Genomic DNA, 18179 nt, shown 5'->3' on the forward strand with positions numbered 1-18179 from the left:
TTTTCTCTGTCTGAGAGCACGCCTCTTGAGGGGTCAGGTAAGGTCAGGGAAGCCGGCTGCTCCAGGACTTCTCTGTACATCTTTCAGAAGGAACTGCGTGTCCCATGTTGTACAAGACATCCCGTTCGTCTCCCTGCTTTCCACGTGGAATTAGTGGGGTTGGATCACTGCCAGAGGACACACGGTTGCTGTTGAATTAGTGAGACCTATAATCAGGTGCCAGATTGGCTTCGGGGGGTGGGGGACGGCAGAGCTCAACCAGCTCACCTCTGAGTGTTTATGGTATCATCCCGCCATAGTATGGGAACATGGTAAACTGGGCATGAACTGGGTGGGAGGGGATGACTCACACTGAGGAGATAATATTTAGTGTGTTTATATTGGACGGAATGGCGGAGCTGGCCAGAGCCCCTCTGGTAAAGGAAGCTGGGTGGGGGCCATCTTTCCTGCAGCAGCGGTGTTAAGTACCACTCTCAGGAAGGGGAAGGGATAAAAATCCCCTTACACTGCTTTCATGTTCTTTTGGCCTGCGGGCTATCCTTCCTGGGCAGAGCATGCTTAAAATGTAGGTGCCTCTACTTGGCTGGAGGAAGAGATTGTTTCTGAGATTTGTTCCAATAGCTGGACTGTGGTTAAGGGGCGATCCAAGGTTCTCTCTCTCTCTCTCCCTCCCTCCCTCCCTCCCTCCCTCCCTCCCTCCCTCCCTCCCTCCCCCTCCCTTCCTCCCTCCCTCCCCCTCCCTTCCTCCCTCCCTCTCCCTCCCTCCCTCCCTCCCTCTCCCTCCCTCCCTCTCCCTCCCTCCTTCCTTCCCTCCCTCCCTCCCTCCCTCCCTCCCTCCCTCCCTCCCCCTCTCTCTCTCTCTCTCTCTCTCTCTCTCTCTCTCTAGATTTACTTATTTTATGTGAGTACACTGTCACTTTCTTCAGACACCAGAAGAGGACATCAGATCCCATTACAGATGGTTGTGAGCCACCATGTGGTTGCTGGGAATTGAACTCAGCACCTCTGGAAGAGTAGTCAGTGCTCTTAAGCACTGAGCCATCTCTCCAGCCTCCAAGATTTTTTTAAAGAGGAGGAGCTGTACCCTTAGTTAACTTCGGGTAGCCCATCTTTGTGTGTGTGCGTGTACGTGGCCTCCTGTGGAGGCTGTGGGCTGATGTCTGGTACTGGCCTCATTTGCCCTCCACCTTGATTTTTGAGACAGAGTCTCTCAGTGAACTTTGACCTCATGATCGTTAATCTCACTTAGAAGGACTTGCCCACAAGCATCTCTGCCTTCCCAGTGTGGGGCTGCAGCCACATGTCATGGCTGGCTAGCTTGCCTGCCTTCCTTCCTTTCTTCTTCTTAACATATGTAATGGGGATCTGAAATCGGGTCTTTGTGGTTCTGGTAAGCCCTTTACCCACAGGGCCATCTCCTGAGCTCCTGAATTCAGTCAGAGGCAACTTTTGCAGGCAGTCTTTAGGGCTTTCCAGCTCAGTGAGATGTGGCCTCAGCTGTCGAGGTGTGGAACCCGATGATGAGTTCTTGACTGTGTGGTCATCTGGGTATACTGGGATATGTGGTGGCACCCGTGACCTCTACCCACAGGGTTATGGTAGTTGATGGTGTCTGTCCCATGTTGCCTGTTGTAAACCTGGGGCTGACCCTTTTCCCCACACTGGAGGCTGAGGGACTTAGGGCACTTGTGACCATCAGGAATACTGTCATGAACGCCATGTTCCATGTGAGGCCACGCACTAATGGTCTTGCTCCGTCCATGGTGGTCAGTACATAGTGCTTCCTGGACTGCACATGCATAACACTTCTCGCTTGACATACGAGAAAACTGAGGCAGAGAGCGGAGATACGGTTTGCCCAGTGCTCCTGACTTAAGAGCTGGTACCAGGCCAAGTTCTCGGTGCCTGACAGGTCTTAGAGTCAGGGGAACCAAAATTGGAGAGGACATTTACTGTGGGTGTCCTTCTCGTGCAGGAGGGGGCTCCGTGGTGATGCAGGTGTCTAGCCTGTGACCTGTGGGCACATGAGTCCCAGGATAGCTAGGAATGGCACCTTGACACATCCTTGGATGACAGTCTGGAAAGATTGGATGTCTCCCCAGAGAACATTTTCTAGTGTCTGGAGAGAAGACGGGTTGTCACAAGGTGCCACTCCTGGCGGCTGGTGTTGGAGACCCCATAACTGCCTACCGTCCTGCAAGGTCGAGGGTGGCCCCAAAACCAAACAGTGCTGAGGTGTGCATGACCCTGAACTGTGTATTCTGTCTTGGTGTTGTTTATGGAGCCCCAGTGGGCCGCCCCTGCACAGCCCTTGGGTACAGTTGAAAGAAGCCGCTGTGTGTGTGTACCTCTAGTCGGAACAGCAGCCACTTCCCAAACAAAGCCTCAGCTCTCTTTGATCTCGCTTTTATCACTTAGCAATTTTCCAAATGCTCCCAGCTGAGCTTGCTTCTGCCTTCTGTGGCCTTTGCCCCTGGGTGAGCCACTCCTCCCCCCTTGATATTTCGTCTTTGGCCAAGTGTAAAAACTCTGGGAAGCTGGAAAGACATTGGTTTCTCTTCCAGAAGACACGAGTTCAATTCCCAGCGCCCACATGTAGATCAGAACCATCCATAATTCCAGTGCCAAGGTACCCGGTACGATCTTCTGAATTCCAAGGATGCCAGGCATAGACATGTGCTCAGACATATACAGAGGTGGAACGCACGTGCATACAAAATAAATACATTAAAAAAATAAAACAAGCAATAACCATTTAAAAGTGCCAGGCACTTTAAAGCGATCTGCATACTACCTGTTGCAGGAAGTGAGCGTGACCCAGGCACTGGTGTTGGCCCGCAAGCTCCTCACTTCCTGTCGCTCTTTCCAGGATGAATCCACGGGGGAAATCATGTTCTATATGAAGGGAGCGGATGTTGTCATGGCGGGCATCGTCCAGTACAATGACTGGCTGGAGGAGGAGGTGAGTCTGGGGTCGTGAGTTGAAGAAGGGTCTTGGGAACCTGTACTGCAGAGGCTGAGCCTCACAAGGGCCAGTGAGCTGGTCTTTGGAGTTGCTTGTTAGCTGTGGCTGCGGCACTACCTACCTGGGAGGGAGGAGTGCCAGTGGATGTCAGCAGGCCAACCCCTAGCTTCAGGGAGGTGCTCACCACCCCCCTTCCAGCAATGAAGTTTTCTCCTGGGGATTGCAGGTGAGATGCCTACAGGGCCTGGAGGGGCACACAGATGAGCAGCAGGCAGGCCTCGGTGACTCGGTGAAGCTTCAGCATGCTCAGCCTGTCAGAATGTCCTGAGGCACCCATGTTTGGGGTTACACGCAGGAGCAGCGGCAGCACACCTGTGGTTTTGTTTGCCCAGCCAGCCAGCCATGTTTGTGTGTAACCTTACAGTGTGGATCCGGGCTTTGGAACACACTGCTGGCCACAGCAAACCCACGCGTGTGTGAGGCTCAGCCTCCCGCTTGCCCCTTTGCTGATCCAGCAAGAAGCTTGGCTCTGGGGACTATAGCTCTAGCGGAAAGCAATGTTCGGCTTTTCTGGGGCTGTCTCAGACCCAGACCTGAGCCTCAGCACGGGTGGCCCCCCTCCCGTACCCCGTTGATCACTTTTTGCTTTGCAGTGTGGCAACATGGCCCGGGAGGGATTGCGCGTGCTGGTGGTGGCCAAGAAGTCCCTCACGGAGGAGCAGTACCAAGACTTTGAAGTAAGTGGCTAGTGAGACCTTTGCCTTGCATGCCTGACCCATCTCCTTAGCCACCTCTTAGGGACACACCTTGCTGTGCCATCTGGCCTCCTGGTCTTTGTGAGCACATCCGGCTTCCCCGTTAGTGCTGGGCCTTTGTGCGTGCCATTTGCTCTGTGGCTCACTCATGGCCCGCCTCGTCATTTAATGTTACCATGCTGCCTCTCCAGGAAGCCTTCCCACACTACCCATCACTCTCCGAGCATCTTCGCCACCGTCACCTACTTTAGGAAGGTTTGAAAGAGATCTTTCTGTCCGTCTGACTCTGTCTCAGTACTGTTTTGAGACGGGTTTTGCTCGTAGCCCAGGCTGGCCTGGGATCCTCCTGCCTCGGCTTCAGGATGCCTTCCTGGGATCCTTCCTGCACGGCACGGTGTGCTGCAGCCTCACCTCTCCATTCCGCAGGCCCGCTACGTGCAGGCCAAGCTGAGCGTGCACGACCGCTCTCTGAAGGTGGCCACGGTGATCGAGAGTCTGGAGATGGAGATGGAGCTCCTGTGCCTAACTGGCGTGGAGGACCAGCTGCAGGCCGACGTCAGGCCCACTCTGGAGACGCTGCGCAATGCAGGCATCAAGGTAGGGCTGCCGGTGACACAGCCCAGCCCATGACCTGGTAGCGGAGGTAAAACCTTCAGCAAGACTTTGAGGGTCGAAGGCCAATCGTGGTACTAACATGCCTGGTCTCTCAGTTCATAGGGGTCAGTGGCAGGATTTCAAGTTCAGGGCCAGCCTGGGCGGGAAACAAAAGGAGATGGAAGGCAGAGGGGGGAAGCAGAATGCTCTACCCCTGATGGCCTGGCTTGGGAGATGTCTTACAGGGTTGTGCTTTTTCTGGCAGCCTCGCCACAGGACCTCTCTCTGAAGGTCAGGGCACCTGCCCCCTAGTCCCTCAGAGCAGCCCTGCATCCAGCTGCACAGTGTGGTTCAGTTGAAGGACTGGCTGGCTGGCTGTGCCCTGGCACAGTGTGAAAGGGACACCCAGCCCACAAGAGCAGAGAAACTTCTGTATTAAACTGCTGCTGTTGGGGTGGAAATAATCCAGACAGCTATTCTGCAGGGCCAGTAGAGGGCGTCTGAGGACCAGTGAGCCCTTGAGGGAGTGCCTGAGAATGCACTTGATTCTGAAGGTCCTGTAGGCGTATGTAGCCCAAGCTGTCCTCAGACACTTTCATCTCCTAAGTTCCGAGATTGTGCTTGTATGTCTGTTTTCCTGTGGTTCTGAGGACAGACCTCAGGGTCTATGTATGCTAGGCAAGCCCTCTATCCAGTGAGCCATAGCCCAGCCCTCAGGGTGGGCTTTTCATTCTTTTACTGTGTGTTTGTGTGTGTGTGTATGCATGCACATGTGAGTGTGGTGTGTATATGTGTTCATGTGAGTATGGCATGTATGTCTGCACGCATGTATGTATGTGTATGTGCATGTGTGTGGTATGTATATGTACAAGTGAGGGTGATATGTGTCTGCACACACATTTGTACACGTGTGCATATGTGTATGTGTGCAGTGTGTATATGTGTGTGTCGTGTGTATATATGCACATGTGAGCATGGTGTGTGTGGGGGTGTGGTGTGTCTATGTGCATGTGAGTATGGTATGTGTATCTGTCCACATATGTGCATGTGTGTGTGTCTGTGCATGCACATGTGCATGTGTGTGTGGTATATGTATATGTACATATGTGAGTGTGGTGTGGGTGTGGGTGGGTGCATGCACCCATGAATGTGTAGACACAGAGGAGGACATGAGGCATTTTCCTGTCACTTCCCACCTTACTTCCTTGAGACAGGGTCTCTCACGACTGCCAGCAGGTCCAGGGACCCTCTTGTCTATGGCACTCTCCTGAATCAGCACTGTGGTTGTAGGCGTGCAGGGCTATACCCGGCTTCCTCTGTAGTGCTGACACAGCAAACACTCTTGTTTGCCGAGCTGCCTCTCCAGCTACTGTGTCTGGCCACACAGTCAACTCTCTGAAGTCGAGGAGTGCACTCTAATGGGCGTAGCTTAGCACATATGCTGTGTTCTTAGGTCAGTAAGTAAGCGCCATCCTTGTGTGACGGATGGCAGTAAGAGTGCCTACTGTAGCTCTGGCTTCCTGTTAGAGTGTGCTGGGTCCTGACATCACACTGGCTCCTGTGCCACTTGGTGCCAGGAGAGTCTCAGCTCCATCATAATCTTGCGGGGGTCACTGTCATGTGGGGTCTGCCCTCCTCCAACTCGCCGTAACTGTGGCCACAGCCGCATTCACAGACTTCACTGACCGCTCCTGTGGAAGACCCTGGTTTGGTTCCTAATAACCACATGGCAGTTTAACTTTAGTCCCAGGGGACTCTGTGCCCTCCTCTGGCCTCCAAGGGCACCAGGCACTCATCGTTCATAGGCCTCCACACATGCAAAACACTCACACACATAAATAAAAATAAGTCTCCAAAAGAACAGGGATGGGTGAGGAGACAGTGTTCCCACAGTAACAAGCAGACACTGGGTGGCAGGCTGGCTTCACAGTGTGTGTGTGTGTGTGTGTGTGTGTGTGTGTGTGTGTGTGTGCGCATGCATTCGTGTCCCTGTAGATCAGCACCTATGCACCCAGCTTGCAAGCTTATCGTAAAGAAGTAGCCAGAAGGACCTGTTGGGATCCTTGAGGTGGCATCTTACTGCCACACTGGGAGAGTCCGAGCCCTGCCCTTCTGGGGCTGTGGAACCCTACTTTATGTGGTCAGATTGTCCCCCCAGGTTCTCTTCCTCGCCACTATCTCAGCCCCAAGCCAAGGGTCTTGTTGCTACAGGGTGAACAGGGTTTTCTTGTTGCCTGTTCGAGGCAGTGAAAGGGGCCAGGAAGCCTCTTTGGTCACTCAGATATGAGGTTCAAGCCTATACCAGCCATTGGACAGACACAGAAACTGAGTCAAGAAAGCTGGTCACACTTTGCAGGGCTTCACCCTATGAGGTCAAACAGCTGGCAGTGGAGCCTCAGAGCCTTAGGTCTCTTAGATCTCTCTTACCTCTGGATCCCTCCTGCAGGTCACTTGAGTTGTTTTTGCTCTTTGAGGTAGTAGCTTGAGATGCAGCCCAGGTTGGTCAGAACTCACAACCCTCCTGCCTCTGTCCCGACTTCATGGTATTACAGACATTTACCAATGTATCTACTGCCAATAGTTCACTTTTATTTTGTTTTCTTTTGTTTTGTTTTGTTTTTGAAGGAGTAGGTGTTTTTGCTATGTAGCCTAGGCTAGCCCCAGATTCATAGCAATCCTCCTGCCTCAGCTCCCCAAGTGCTAGGATTATAGTTGCGCCTCACCACATCCCATTCCAACTGGCTCTTTCTCCGTCGAACAATCAGCCTTTGCTCTACTACCAGTAGCTCCCAAGCCCTCTGGTAGGTGTCCCTGGGGATCGCAGGGACTCGGAATCTCAGGAGGTTTGGTGTTCTTGGGAGCTTCACTGCCCCAAGGGACAGGCCATCTTTAGAGTCCCAGCCCTCAGGACTGTTTGCCTGCTCTGATCTCAGGTTTGGATGCTAACAGGGGATAAGCTGGAGACAGCCACGTGTACAGCCAAGAACGCGCATCTGGTGACCAGAAACCAGGACATCCATGTTTTCCGACTGGTAAAGCATCATGCCGGGACCCTGCGGGGTGATGTTTTTGTTTGTCCAGTAACCTGTAAGCCTCTCAAGGGAGCAGGAACAGCCACTGGTGGTCTCGGATAGGCCACTGAAGGGCTAGGGGACCCTGGTGAGCATCCATTCCTTCAGCTAGCGCTGTGGAACTCCGCCACAGCCTGAACTCTGCTGCGCTCTCACCCTGTCCGGTGTTTGTGCTCTGCTTTGGGCAGCGGAAGGAAATTGAGTCCCAGAGCTGCTTTTGGCATTGCCTGGAGCCAAGCATGCTGGCCAAAAAGTGATTCGAATACCGGGCCCCCCCGGGGGTGGGGCACTTCCCAGGGCTCAGGTTTGCACGGTTCCTGACTGATAAACATGTCCTGGCTTCCCCGAGGTGCAGGATTGAGAGTAAGTTCAGGGGGCCTCACGGTACCTGTCCTATCCAACTGGGTGCGGGTTCTAGTCCTTGGAAAGTGGCAAAGGTTGAGAGGCATACAACAGGCTCCCGGGCCCACAGCATCCTTTAGCTGTAGCTGGTGACGGGAAGGAGGGGCATTGCCTACACAGGCTCTTAGAGGCCAGTGTTCATCTTGTCTGGCCATTTCCAGAGAGCCGAACCTTCTCCACCTCTGTCCCCTTTCAGGTGACCAACCGTGGGGAAGCACACCTCGAGCTGAATGCCTTCCGCAGGAAGCATGATTGTGCCCTGGTCATCTCTGGAGACTCTCTGGAGGTGAGCGCCAGGCACTCATGAGTGGGGTACCTCCTCTTGCTATGGGATGCAGGGAGGTGGCGGCGTTGGCTGAGCCCTGCCCGCTGCTCACCGCTCTCACCCTCACTGCTTGCCCAGGTTTGCCTAAGGTACTATGAGTATGAGTTCATGGAGCTTGCCTGCCAGTGCCCGGCTGTGGTATGCTGCCGCTGTGCCCCCACCCAGAAGGCCCAGATCGTCCGGCTGCTCCAGGAACGCACCGGGAAGCTCACGTGTGCAGTAGGTAAGCTTGGCTGGGAGGCAGGAGGTACCTCAGGGAGGAGGAGCCTTCCTGGGTAGGTCAGGCTAGTCTGGGTGGTGGCAGTCAGCTGCCTGTGACATCCTGTCCTGCAGATGCTCTGAGCTTACCTTTCACAAGAAGCCTGAGTCCTGCTGCTGTGAGTTCAGACTCCCAGGCCTCTTGGCTTAGGCCATAGACCCTAGCCTCCCCACTGTGGCTCTTGTTAATATGTCCCTTGAGAGAAAAGAGACAAACGTGCCCAAAGGGAAGGGTCTTTGCACGTGGCAGATGGCCGTAGCATTCCAGAGGGGTGCGGACCCCATACTGAAGTTCAGATCCCGGTTCAATTTCCTCAACCCAATGGCTACTGATAGGTTATCCCTCATGGCTTCCTTTACCTGCCTGGGCCTTCATTTGCAGCTCAGCAGGGTGGGGCCGGTGGTGGCCACCTTCTCACCAGCCTGTGCACAGACTAGGGATGACACAGGCCAGTTACCACCAGCAGTAGCCATAGGCACTGCTCTCGAGCGGAGGGAGGGCCTGTGGTGGTTGCAGATGCTGAACGTGGCAAGCCAGCCTGGTCTCCGACACACAACCCCTTCTGAGGGTGGCCGGATAGGATACACTGTCTCCCATCTCCACTCTTCCTCTGTGTGCTGTATAGGGGATGGAGGCAATGATGTCAGCATGATCCAGGAATCAGACTGCGGCGTGGGCGTGGAGGGCAAGGTGAGTGTGGGGAGTCCACACTGCCTCCCCAGCAGGCGTTTGTAGTTTTTGTTTCCTTTCGTTCTTTTTTGTTTGAAGCGGGGTCTCATGTACCCTGTGCTGCTCTGAGGGTGACCATGAACTCCTGGTCCTCCTGCTTCTCTGAGGCTTATCCTACCACACTCTGTCTGCATGCAATTCCCCGGGGGAGACTCTGTATCCGGCATCTATACAGATCTCTTAGGTGTAGGTTTTAGAAGCACAAGTGAGCCAGCCCAGCTCCTAATGGAGAGGCAAGAAAGCTGTGGCTGATTCCAGCCGGCCACAGCTCACAGAACGAGACCCTGTCTCAGAAAACCCAAAAGGTGGGGAGGCGCGGGGGCAGAAAGGAGCCCAGGCGCAGTTAAGAGTGTGTGCTGCTGTCTCGGAGGACCTCATTTGGTTCCCAGCATCCACATCTAGCAGCTCACACCCATGCCCTCCTGTAACTCCAGCTCCAGGGAACCCGCAGGGCACATGCGGTCTTGCGCTTCACCGTATAAAAGCAGCAAGTGCCCCTAGCACTGTGGAAATGAATAGTTTAAGTTAGGCCCACCCTGCCTCTTAGTTGCACCAAACTAGTAACACTGGGTAGCCTTCCAAAAGTACTTTCTGTGTAATCCTGGTTATGGGTGTGTGCGCGTTTATCATGGAAACTGTCTACACATAATTCACCCGTGTATCTATATTATTTTCATGTATACTTTTAAATTAGAAACATGCCACACACCCCATGTGCAGCCTGCTTCAGTCTGCTACATCTTGGGTTCCTTTCTCCAGCAGAGACAGGGACAGACCTCGCTGCCAACCCTCACTCCAATTACTGTTATTTTCTTGAAATCTCTTTATTACCTGTGCTGTTAAGTCACCAACTGGGTGCCCAGGATTGCCCAGGAGTGGGCCTGTTATCGAGGCTGTCCTCTCTGAACTGTCCTTGGCCGCACACGCACCGCATCAGAACTTGCCCTGAGTGCTGACGATGGGCCCTTGGGCCTGACCTAAAGGCTTTGTTCCCGGCTCAGCAGAACTCAGTGCTGTGATTCTGTGTTTTGGAAAAGTGCCATCTCGACCTGGGGGCGTGGCTCCCTGGGGGAGAGAGCTTGTGCTACAAACACAGGGACCTGGAGTCACATCCCCTGCACCCGCATAACACATGGAGCAAGTTCAAGTGCACCTGAATGTTAACACTGGAGGTGGAGACTGGAGCTCACTGGATCACCAGCCTAGCCTGACCTGCAGGCTTCTGCTTCCCCGAGGGTCTTTGTCAGTGCAGTACCACAGAGAGGGGGAGAAGATGCTCTGGAGGGAGCATGCATATGCACGGGCATGCATAGCTGTACACTCAAGTACATGCATGCACACACACTTACATGCATGCACACACACTTACATGCATGCATACACACTTACATGCATGCACACATGTACACACGCTCTCTGAGTATACATATTTTTAATTGTCATTTGTTTGAGAAGTTTGCAGTCTAGCAGTGAGCTCCCACCCACCTTCCCTTCCTTTCTGCTGCCCTGACGTCCACTTTCTCTTCCTCTGGACCCTTTGAAAGTAGATTGCCCACATTCCATGTTAAATACTTCGCAGGGGCCTTAAGAAGTAGCATCCCCCTGCATCAGCACGGCAGCTGTGCTCTACCCTCCTATCCCACCCACCCCCAGGCCTCAGATGTAAGCTGACCTAATGATTCACAGGCATTTTGCCCGATTGTCCCCAAAATGTCTTTGTAGCTTAAGAACAAAAGAAGATCCAGGAAATAATCAAGGCCCTGGATTCCCCCTATTAGCGTGTGTCCGCATCTCTTTAATCTTCTTTAATGTAAAACACTTCTCTGATTTTTTTTTTTTTTTTTGAGGAGTGTTTGATATTTATGCCATCGATACAGACTACATTCATTTATTTATCTATTTATTTATTTGGATGTGAGTACGGATGCTTGTTCGTGGCCCAGTGCTCATGGTCCTCTCCTTCTGTCATGTGGGTCCTGGGTCTCCCCTGGTCGTCAGGCTGGCAGCAAGAGCTTTTAACTGCCGAGCCATCTTGCCGGCCCTCCGTTGACGTTTCTGAGGTATTCAGAATGTCAGTGAGTTCCCTGGGTGGGCTCACTCTGAGTGGCCCGTGTGGCAGGAGTGTTACGGGGGCTTCGTATCTTCTGGGTCACATCGTTAGGCACCGATGTCCCTCTGTCCGTGTGAATCACCTGCCTTTTAAAACGTGATTGCCACTGGGAGTGTACTGTGAGCTGCCTTCACACGCATGAGCATGCAGAATCATTCCAGGATGTTCTGCCACTGTGACTGTCACACTGTGACTGTCATCCGACTTTCTCTGTGCTTTACCCTTCAGGGCCCTAAATATTATAAAGCACCTATTGGATGGCTTGTTTTTTTTTGCTTCTGGTAGACACTGGGGGGTGGAGGCGAACTTAATACCAGATTCATCTGACCTCCAAATTACAACTACCCGTGATTTAGTATGTTTCCTATTTAAGTAAATTCCTCTTTTTAAATCAAATTTGACTTGGACCACCAACTGTGTGTAGCCTGAAACCAGAGAGTCTTATTATTGGATGTCTTCAAAGGTCTCCTTGTCATGTCCCGTTGTTTCAATTAAAAAGAGAAATGTGCCCTGACCTCTTGTGTGTGGGTTACAGGAAGGAAAGCAGGCCTCGCTGGCTGCGGACTTCTCCATCACCCAGTTCAAGCATCTAGGCCGGCTACTCATGGTGCACGGCCGGAACAGCTACAAGCGCTCGGCAGCCCTCAGTCAGTTCGTGATCCACAGGAGCCTCTGCATCAGTACCATGCAGGTGCGCTATGACTGGTACCTCCCAGAGTCTCCTCCTCACATGTGTACACAGACACACTGCCCGGGTGGGCGGCAGCTGGTACCTTTTTACGTGGGCGTGGCACCCAGGTAGGCAAGCAGCTGGCATCTTTCGCAGGTGCAGACCGGCATACCATGCAGGTGTGTGGCAGCTGACATTTCTTATAGACAGATGCATGTAGGCATGGCAGGCAGCTGGCACTTCTCACAGGTGCACACAGGTGCACTACCCAGGTGAGCAGGCAGCTGGTACCATTTTATGTGTGCACGTGGGCGCATTGCCCAGGTTGGGGTGAGCATCTGGCACCTCTGCATTGGTACACACAGGCATATTGTCCAGGTGGGTGGCAGTTAGCTCTGTGCCTAGGTGCTGGTGACAGTCATATCATGGAAAACCCAGCAGTTGGACAGTGCTTTGGAGTCGTGGCCCCAGCTGGCCAGTCTAATCTCCAGTTGATAGCATTTAGCCAGGCTCCCCCACCTCACCGTTCCTTCTTCAGAGGGAGAGGCGGAGTTACAGTCAAACAAGTGCTCCGGCTCCTGTTTTCTGTGTGCAGAGACAAGGGCCAAGGGGTGGCAACCACATCAGAATAAATGTGGTGTTTGAGACAGAGTCTTGTTGCGTAACCCACGTTAGTGTGTGCACAAGTATGTGATCCTCCTGCCTCAGCCTAAGTGCTGTATTAATGTCACGTGCCACCACCCCTGGTTTTAACTCGCTTTTCTTGTGCATCCTATATCCTTGGCTATTGGCGAAGTGTTTGTAAAGCAGTCAGTATCTCCTTTCTTCCTCACACCAGCGGAGCCCATTTTACAGGTGGAAAGGCCAAGGTCGAATCAGCCTGAAATCTGTTTATCCTAGGGAGGCGCAATCTAGCCTGCCCTTCAGACTCAGACCTCCAAGGAAAAGGGTTTCCCACTCCAGCCTCTCTACAGGATTGCACTGAAATCTGAGTGCGGCGAGAACACTTGAGTCCTGTTTCTTTTTACTGAGGACCTGGAAGGGCCATGGGCTTGCCATTCCCTGACTCCAGGCTGGCCTTTCCACCCATGAAGTGAGCTGGTAGGATCTGCCTTGCCTTTGAACTTGGTACTTGGAAAACGTGAGTTCAAGCTGAAGGCATCCTCAGCAGCAGCAGCAGAACCAGGCAGGACATTTCATGAACATAAGGCAGGCTGGTGAGATAGCTGAGTGGGTAAAGGTGCCTGCTGCCAAGCCTTATGACGTGAGCTCGGTCCCAGAATCCACATGTTCGGAGGAGGGCACTGAGTCCCACAGTTGCCCCCTGACACAGTGAATACAGGCACATATGCATGCTTGCACACACACATAAATGTAGTTTGTGGGAAAGGTGTGTGGCTATACATGGAAGGCAGCTCACCATGTGAGAGATGTCTGTTCTGCTTCACATGGGAGAGCCCCCCTCTGGCCCAGTGCAGAAAGAGGGAGATGTTCTAAAGCCACACAGCTGCAGCATCTGCACTTTTAATTTATGCTAATCCGTCATCAGACAGTTATGCTAATTCACCAGCGGGGCTGTGGTGTAATCACTGGGAGATTAATGATCCTGGAGCACATACACAAAAGCAGACAGATGGGCGATCATCTGCAGTACCTAGGCATTCCCTTCGGTATCCACTCAAGGGTTCTGGCCCTGTCCCTTGTGCTCTGGAGGAGCCTTAGGCCCTGGCCCTGACACTGATGATCCTCCAATGAACCAGACAAGTGTATTTATTTCCTGCGAGCACCCTTGTCCACATGCAGGCTTTAAAGGCTAGTATATAGGAGCCCGCTGTATGGGAAGGCGCTCTGAAGCTGATTTACAGAATAACCCCAGCTCTGCACGGTCCTGCAGTCCAGCTGTATGAGAAGCCACAGGAAGGTGACTTTCCCCTTAGTGAGGTTGTGAAAGTGTGTCAGAGGAGCCAGCTTCCTGTGGCTGTGGACTTTAGCAGGTGGGGCTTTAGTGCAGGGGGGAGCACTTTACCTGCCCGGCTGCCACAAAAAAAAGTCTAGCTACTCTTGGTGCTAAGGATTCTTTGTTTTGTTTGGCTTGGTTTAGTTTTGGTCTCTTTCCTTCCTTCCTTCCTTCCTTCCTTCCTTCCTTCCTTCCTTCCTTCTATGTGTATGACACACGTGTCTATGACCGTACTGTCCTCAGACACACCAGAAGAGGGCATCAGATCTCATTACAGATGGTTGTGAGCCACCATGTAGTTGCTGGGATTTGAACTCAGGACCTCTGGAAGAGCAACCAGTGCTCTTAACCGCTGAGCCATTTCTCCGGCTCTTAGTTTGGTTTTTGATTCTGGGTCTTGTGTATCGTGGGCTGGCCTCAAACTCTTTATGTAGCAAAGATTGACCTTGAACCCTCGCTCTCCCTACCTCTACTTTAGAAACACAGGGACCACATTGTGCACCACCATACGTGGCCCAGCTAAATTTTTACAAGTAGCCTTCACTTAGTGCTCCCAGCATTCCTTGGGCTTACACTAGGGCAGTGGTTCTCAACTTTGCTAATGCTGCCACCCTTCATTGGAGTTCCTTGTGTTGTAGTGACCTCCAGTCATAAGATTGTTCTTGTCGCTACTTCATAGCTGTAATTTTGCTTCTGTTAGGAATCATAACGTGAATATCTGATACGGGAACCTCCACAGGGGTCGTGACCTCCAGGTTGACAACTACTGCCCTAGTGGGGAAGGGCTCGGAAGCCACTTTCCCTCTGTTAATGTGTAGATGTCAGAATCTGGGAGGTAGCAGCCAGCACTTGGCCTCCCCTGCAGGCCTTCCCAGCATGCACTGTTTCCCAAAGCACATACTTGGCTGAGAGCGGCTATAAGTCCTTACTGCCTTTTCTCATTTGAAACACTAGTCAGTCACATGCTTTGAAAAAGTTTTTCTTAGGTATGACCGGAGGGCACAGCTCACTTAGTAGGTACGAGGTCCTCGGTTTGATCCTGAATGTTCAAAAATACATTGAAACGAAATTTCCACCAAATTCCAAACTGTAATACCTTCCACCCTGACCTCTAAGACGACCAACATGGAAACATTGGTAGCGTGTCCCCAGCTTGGTTTCAGTGTGCCGTTGGGTACACGCCCCGCAAACTAATTCTGAGCTGTTGGGAATGTAGGCTCCTAAGGTAGGACCTGGCTTGACTCCCAAAGAGCCCTACAGTGACTTCAGGACCTGGTTGTGAGGCCTTTCCAACCCCAGTACACAGGACACCACGTTCACCAAAGAGGCCGAGTCTGGCTGTACGTGCTCGCTTCTTCTGGCCTGTCACAATTGAGCTGTGAGCTCTTGGGTCAGCGCACGACCCTCTCTGGATCTTGGTGTCTTTGCCTGTATCATGAGATGTTGGAAATAGTCCAGACTGCCGAGGGTATTGTGAGGGCACATGACATTGCGTGGATGAGGCTGGTGCCATGACTCCAGTGACACCCACTCCCTTCTTCACGCAGGCCGTCTTCTCTTCTGTGTTCTACTTTGCGTCCGTTCCTCTCTACCAAGGCTTCCTGATCATCGGGTAAGTCATCGCGAACAATTCATTCACTTTGTTGGACATCCTGAGAAACATCCCACAGGGAGGGACATGGGAAGTCTCTGCGGCACCTTGGCATCTGGTTTTGAGACTCCTTGAAATAACAATACTTAAGCACCCTCACCAAATGGGGGTACCTAGTTATACACACACACACACACACACCTCAAACACACACAGATACACACCACAAACACATATACAGACACACACATCCCACATAAACATAAACACATACCATATACCCACACACACCACTACACCTCCCCATACACACCACACACACATACATACCACATACACACGTACCACATACATACACATAACATACATACACACTACATACATGCTACACATAAAAAATCAGACATGCACACACACATCACACACATACACACCACATACACACATACCACATACATACTACACATAAACACATCACACTTGCACACATATACGACATCACACACATACATACACCACATATCACATGACATAAACACCACACACATACACATACCACACACATACACACGCCATCCCCACACAGGCATCCACACATTACATATACATACCACACATCACTTACACATGCCACACACCACATATCTGTGCCACAGAGCACATACATATGCACACACACATGCACACACGCACGCACACACACGCACCTCTTATTCCCTCTCCCCCATTCCTCTGTCCTTGGCACTGCTGACACACACAGTCCTCCTGTTTGATGACACAGAGACTAGAAGAGGAGAATTCTGTCTTACATCTTGAATCTCCAGTGCTCATCTGGGCGTGGCTCATGATGGGCTGGCACAGGCAGCTGGGCAGGAGGGAGGTGGCACCGTCCACAGAGGCGGAGGTGGTGAGCAGTGTCTTGTGCCCATTCCCCCAGGTATTCTACCATCTACACCATGTTTCCCGTGTTTTCCCTGGTTTTGGACAAAGACGTGAAGTCGGAAGTCGCCATGTTGTATCCTGAGCTCTACAAGGACCTCCTCAAGGTTCCCCAGGCCTCCCACGTCCACCCCACCGTCCCTTACCTCTTCCCGCCACCTTCCCTTCCTCTTCCCCGTCTGATGGGGCAGAGACACGGGGCTTGCTTTGTGGTGGAAGGTTAGGGTTATGCAGGACCGGCCCGTGTGCTAGCAGCAGTCTTTCTCCGTGTCGCCAGGCCTGCTCTGCAGCCGTCAGCCGTGCTCCCGGAGCGTCTCTGACAGGCAGGGCCTAACGGCCTGCGCGTGTAGACTTTCCCTTTTGCCGTTTGGTTTTGTTCTCTACAGCCCAGAGCCTTGTGAGTGCCAGGCAAGCAACCTTTGGTTGTGCCGCCTTTCCAGCTGGCCCGGAACTCACAAAGATCCCCCTGCCTCTGTCTCCAGAGTGCTGGATTGTGCGTCATCCCAGCTTTCTTTTCCAGTGATCTCGATAACGAACCCACAGCCCTCCTGCTTTATTGTCCTTAGCGTAGCTGACAAGATAGGCATATACCAACTCGGGCTTCTCTTTGGAAGATGGCAGTTTTATTCCACATCGCCGGGGTGGGGGTGGGGAAAGGGGGCTTTGTGGATACTGTGATAGAAGCTGTCAGTAGTTAGTGGAAAGAGTCCCAACAAGGCTGACAGTAGTGAGCCTCCAGCCTTCATCGTAACCTCTGGTCTTCCTGTTTCTCACCTAGGGGCGGCCACTGTCCTACAAGACGTTCTTAATCTGGGTGTTAATCAGCATCTATCAAGGTGAGATCAGGGTGGGACAACAGAAGCCTGTCCTTTGCTTTGACCTTCAAGGGAAGGGGGTGGTTATGGAGAGAGAAGCTGGGGCCCAAGAGAGAGCAGGGAGCACAGCAGGGCTCACAGCACAACAGGGGTCTGCAGCGCAGCATGGTTGCTTCTTGGCTTGGCAAAGTCAGGAGTCTAAACAGTTCAGGCCCACTGCCCCTAACCAGAAATGTTCAAACACAAAAGCTTTTGAGTCCTGACCTCTGGGTAAGCACACACTATGTAAGATAAATGGACATCTTGTATAGGCTTGGGTCCCAAGGCCCCTTGTATAACATATGCAGAGACTAAGACACTCTGCAAGTTGCCCAGGTTCACTAACTAAGTACTTGCTTGTGGGCAGGCAAGGTGGTTCAGTGAGTAAAGGCGCTGGCTGTCAGGCTGACAAACCTGAGCCCCATCTCTGGGACCCACATGACTGAAGAGTACCAACACCCCAAATTGTTCTCTGACCCCCTACACATCAACCATGCTGCAAACATCTGTGTACACACACACACACACACACACACACACACACACACACACACGTGCATACATACACTCACACTAAATCAGTAGAAAAGTAAAACAGACAAAATCCAAGAAGTGCTTGCTTAAGGTGATTTTTTTAAAGAATTATTTATTTTATAATAAATAAATGCAGTACACTGTAGCTAGATGGTTGTGAGCCACCATGTGGTTGCTGGGAATTGAACTCAGGACCTCTGGAAGAGCAGTCAATGCTCTTAACCACTGAGCCATCTCTCCAGCTCCCAAGGTGATGTTCTTTTAGAAGAAGGTCTAAGCTGTCTGTGTTCATTTTCTCCCCTCTCCTCTCAGGATTCTATTTTTGTGTGTTTTGTATCACAGTCCTGTTTTTGTGCACCAGTCTGTGTGCGTGGAGGTGGGCACATGTAATTTACTTGTGAGCATGAATGTTGGCTTGTGTCCT

General features: G+C 52.1%; 1 protein-coding gene across 2 annotated transcripts in view; it reads left to right on the forward strand.

The window, feature by feature from the left end:
- Nucleotides 1–18179, forward strand: part of ATP9A (ATPase phospholipid transporting 9A (putative)) — a 96964-nt gene that overhangs the window by 74906 nt on the left and 3879 nt on the right. For both annotated transcript variants that reach the window (XM_080924919.1, XM_080924920.1), the window contains exons 16-26: nucleotides 2870–2962; nucleotides 3619–3702; nucleotides 4147–4317; nucleotides 7248–7346; nucleotides 7984–8073; nucleotides 8191–8335; nucleotides 8997–9061; nucleotides 11746–11901; nucleotides 15385–15449; nucleotides 16366–16474; nucleotides 17146–17203. In XM_080924919.1, coding sequence (XP_080781045.1) covers nucleotides 2870–2962; nucleotides 3619–3702; nucleotides 4147–4317; nucleotides 7248–7346; nucleotides 7984–8073; nucleotides 8191–8335; nucleotides 8997–9061; nucleotides 11746–11901; nucleotides 15385–15449; nucleotides 16366–16474; nucleotides 17146–17203 — 1135 coding nt within the window. The remainder of the gene's footprint in view (nucleotides 1–2869; nucleotides 2963–3618; nucleotides 3703–4146; nucleotides 4318–7247; nucleotides 7347–7983; nucleotides 8074–8190; nucleotides 8336–8996; nucleotides 9062–11745; nucleotides 11902–15384; nucleotides 15450–16365; nucleotides 16475–17145; nucleotides 17204–18179) is intronic.

This window comes from Micromys minutus, assembly GCF_963924665.1.
Source record: "Micromys minutus genome assembly, chromosome: 11".
Lineage (NCBI taxonomy): Eukaryota > Metazoa > Chordata > Mammalia > Rodentia > Muridae > Micromys > Micromys minutus.